The sequence below is a fragment of the Chrysochloris asiatica genome, unplaced genomic scaffold (genome assembly GCF_000296735.1).
Source record: "Chrysochloris asiatica unplaced genomic scaffold, ChrAsi1.0 scaffold00040, whole genome shotgun sequence".
Lineage (NCBI taxonomy): Eukaryota > Metazoa > Chordata > Mammalia > Afrosoricida > Chrysochloridae > Chrysochloris > Chrysochloris asiatica.
Window position 1 is genome coordinate 14,798,826 of NW_006408558.1, and position 2,650 is coordinate 14,801,475.

Genomic DNA, 2,650 nt, shown 5'->3' on the forward strand with positions numbered 1-2,650 from the left:
CCCACAGACCTGACCTCCCATCTGACCTGACCCCCATCCACACTGGCCCTCAGCCCTGACCCAGTGATGCCACTGGAGAAGCAAGGCAAGGCTCCAGAGACCGCGGGTCCAAAGGGAGAGAGGGGCTTCTGAGAAGTCATGTATCACCACGTGCTGGCCTCAGTTTTCCCGCTGGGCACTCCGGTGACCCTGTCCTCAGGGATCCCCACGTGGTCTCCAGAGCGGGTCAGGTCACTGTCCCCACAGTGCGCCATCTGCAATGGGCGTCCTTCCGTCCTGGCTCCGTGGACAGGGCGCTAGAGGGACCGCTTTGCTCCGGGTGCTCGCCTCCACCAGAGCTCAGGGCGGGCAGCGGCTTCCAGGACCACAGGGGCGAGTGGGTGGCATGGAGGGGATGACGTGGGGGACATGGGGGGGACGATGTGGGAGTGGGTGATGACGTAGAGGGAGGATAACATGGGAGGTGAGGGTGACATGAAGGGGGGAGGACGTAGGAGGGGTGATGACGTAGGAGGACGATGTGAGAGGTGGAGTGACTGGCGTGGAGGAGGATGACGTGAGAAGTGGGGGAGCTATGAGGGGTGATGACGTAGGAGGATGACATGGGAGGTGGAGTGGGATGACGTGGGAGGTGGGTGATATGGAGGGGTGATGACGTAGGAGGGGGTGATGACGTAGAAGGATGACGTGGGAGGTGGGTGATATGGAGGGGTGATGACGTAGGAGGGGGTGGTGCCGTAGGAGGATGACGTGGGCGGTGGCCTGACAGGCATGGAGGGGGTATGTAAGAGGTGGGGTGACGGACATGGAGGGAGGATGACATAGGAGGATGATGTGGGAGGCAGGAGTGACGTGGAGGGGGCATGACGTGGGAGGATGACGTGGAGGAGATGGCGTGGTGACGTAGGGAGAACGACGTGGAGGGAGTGGCACAGAGGCAATATGAGGGGGTGAAGCAGAACGTGGTGGGGGGAGACGTTGGGGTGGGGCCAGACATGAAGAGATGGCCGCATCCCCAACTGGAGTGGACTGAGGGACTGGTTTCCTGGGGCGGCCGGCAGATGATCACCAACTGGGGATCAAGACAGATTATAACGGGAGAGTCATTATGTTCTTTCTTTGGTGTTTCTAATGGTACAAACATTAGCGTGACTCTGTGCTGTTTCCCCTGGCCTTGGGAGGACCACAGACACCCTCTGAACGGTGTGGATTGGGTGGCCCAACGCTGGAAGAGTCCTGGGTGGTCCATGTCGACGTGGGGTGAGAGGTGAATTAGGGGCCATGGGGCTAAGAGCTCAGCCTGGAGCAGGGGCCGCTCTGGGAGAGGAAAGGCCAGCAGGGGGCGCCCGTCTGCAGTGAGAAAGCAGGTCGGGACATCGCATAGCCGGCCCGCCACCAGCCCCTCTGCAGCCTGGTGCAGTGTAGTGGTGCAAGTGACGGGCCCAGAGCCGCTTCCACTCTTCCACGAAGGGTGCCTTGTGGTCCTCAGCTCGCAGCTCCCACTGGGCGCCCAGGCACCTGGACGTCTCAGAGCTTGCAGCTTTGGGTCTCCTGCGCCTTCGGGCAGTGCTGAGCCGAGCTCTGCTTCACTTTTCTAAGGCTGCCAGCACTCTCCGCCTCCTGTGACCCCAAAGGCCACCAGGAAGTGGCTGTAGGAGCTGGAAGTTCTAGACTCCAGGCCTGGTCGTCTGAGGAACGGGGTAGCCAAATGGAGCAGTGGTAGGAAGTCTTAACGGAGCGTCTGGAATGCCCTTCCCTCCAAAGTGACCTTGTCAATTCCAAATACTGGTGTCCTCAAACTAGAAATGTCTCCCCAGTCTGCAGTCGTTACGGAGAAATTCGCGTCCTTAAAATGTCCCTATTAGTCCAGGGTCCTTAAAATGGAACTCCATTCCCAACCAGTTGGCACACTGTGAAGAGGGGACTGTCGGGAATCTTTGTCTGTCTCTCTCCTTCTACTTGCGGCTACCAGAGAATGTCTCTTTGCAAGCCACATATCTGACAATCTATTAACCAAAATATATATAGAAAACTTTTGACAGCTTAACTATAAAAAAGATGAATGGGTAAAGGACTTGCCTATACATGTCACCAAAGTGGGCATTCAATGACACTCGAGGCCATTAGCCAGGAGAGAGATGCACTTCAGAACCATGTGACACCATGTCATTCCTGCTAGAATTGCTAAGATGGACTTCTGGTGTGGCATTGTAGGGTAAGCACTGGTCTCTGAACCACAAGGTCAGCAGTTCAAACCCATCAGCTGCACCTTGGAAACCCTATACATACAGGGTAACTATGAGTAAGAACCAATTTGACAGCACTTAATAACAACATATTGTGGTGTCTTGTGTATAGCTGCAAAGCTGGAAGCTATGTCTGCAGTATTTTAAATACCAGCAGGGTCACCCATGGTGGACAGGTTTCAGTGAACTTCCAGACGAAGACAGACTAGGAAGATTAGAGGCAGGCCAGTTCTGAATGGTTAGCCACTGGAAACCTTGTCAATAGCAGCAGGACACTGTCAGATAGAGTGCCCGAAGATGAGCCCCTCAGACTGGAAGGCACTCAAAATATGACTGGGGAAGAGCTGCCTCCACAAAGTGAGTCAGGCTTAATGACGTTGATGGAAGACAAATCAAAATGAGAA

The 2,650-nt window shown here is 55.7% G+C and overlaps 1 protein-coding gene across 1 annotated transcript in view; it reads right to left on the reverse strand.

The window, feature by feature from the left end:
• Window positions 1–572: 572 nt before the first annotated feature.
• Window positions 573–2,650, reverse strand: part of CTTN (cortactin) — a 34,242-nt gene continuing 32,164 nt past the window's right edge. Inside the window, exons 18-21 of the mRNA XM_006861040.1 lie at window positions 1,611–1,688; window positions 1,397–1,518; window positions 1,194–1,350; window positions 573–762 (exon numbers count right to left, since the gene is read on the reverse strand). Coding sequence (XP_006861102.1) covers window positions 573–762; window positions 1,194–1,350; window positions 1,397–1,518; window positions 1,611–1,688 — 547 coding nt within the window. The remainder of the gene's footprint in view (window positions 763–1,193; window positions 1,351–1,396; window positions 1,519–1,610; window positions 1,689–2,650) is intronic.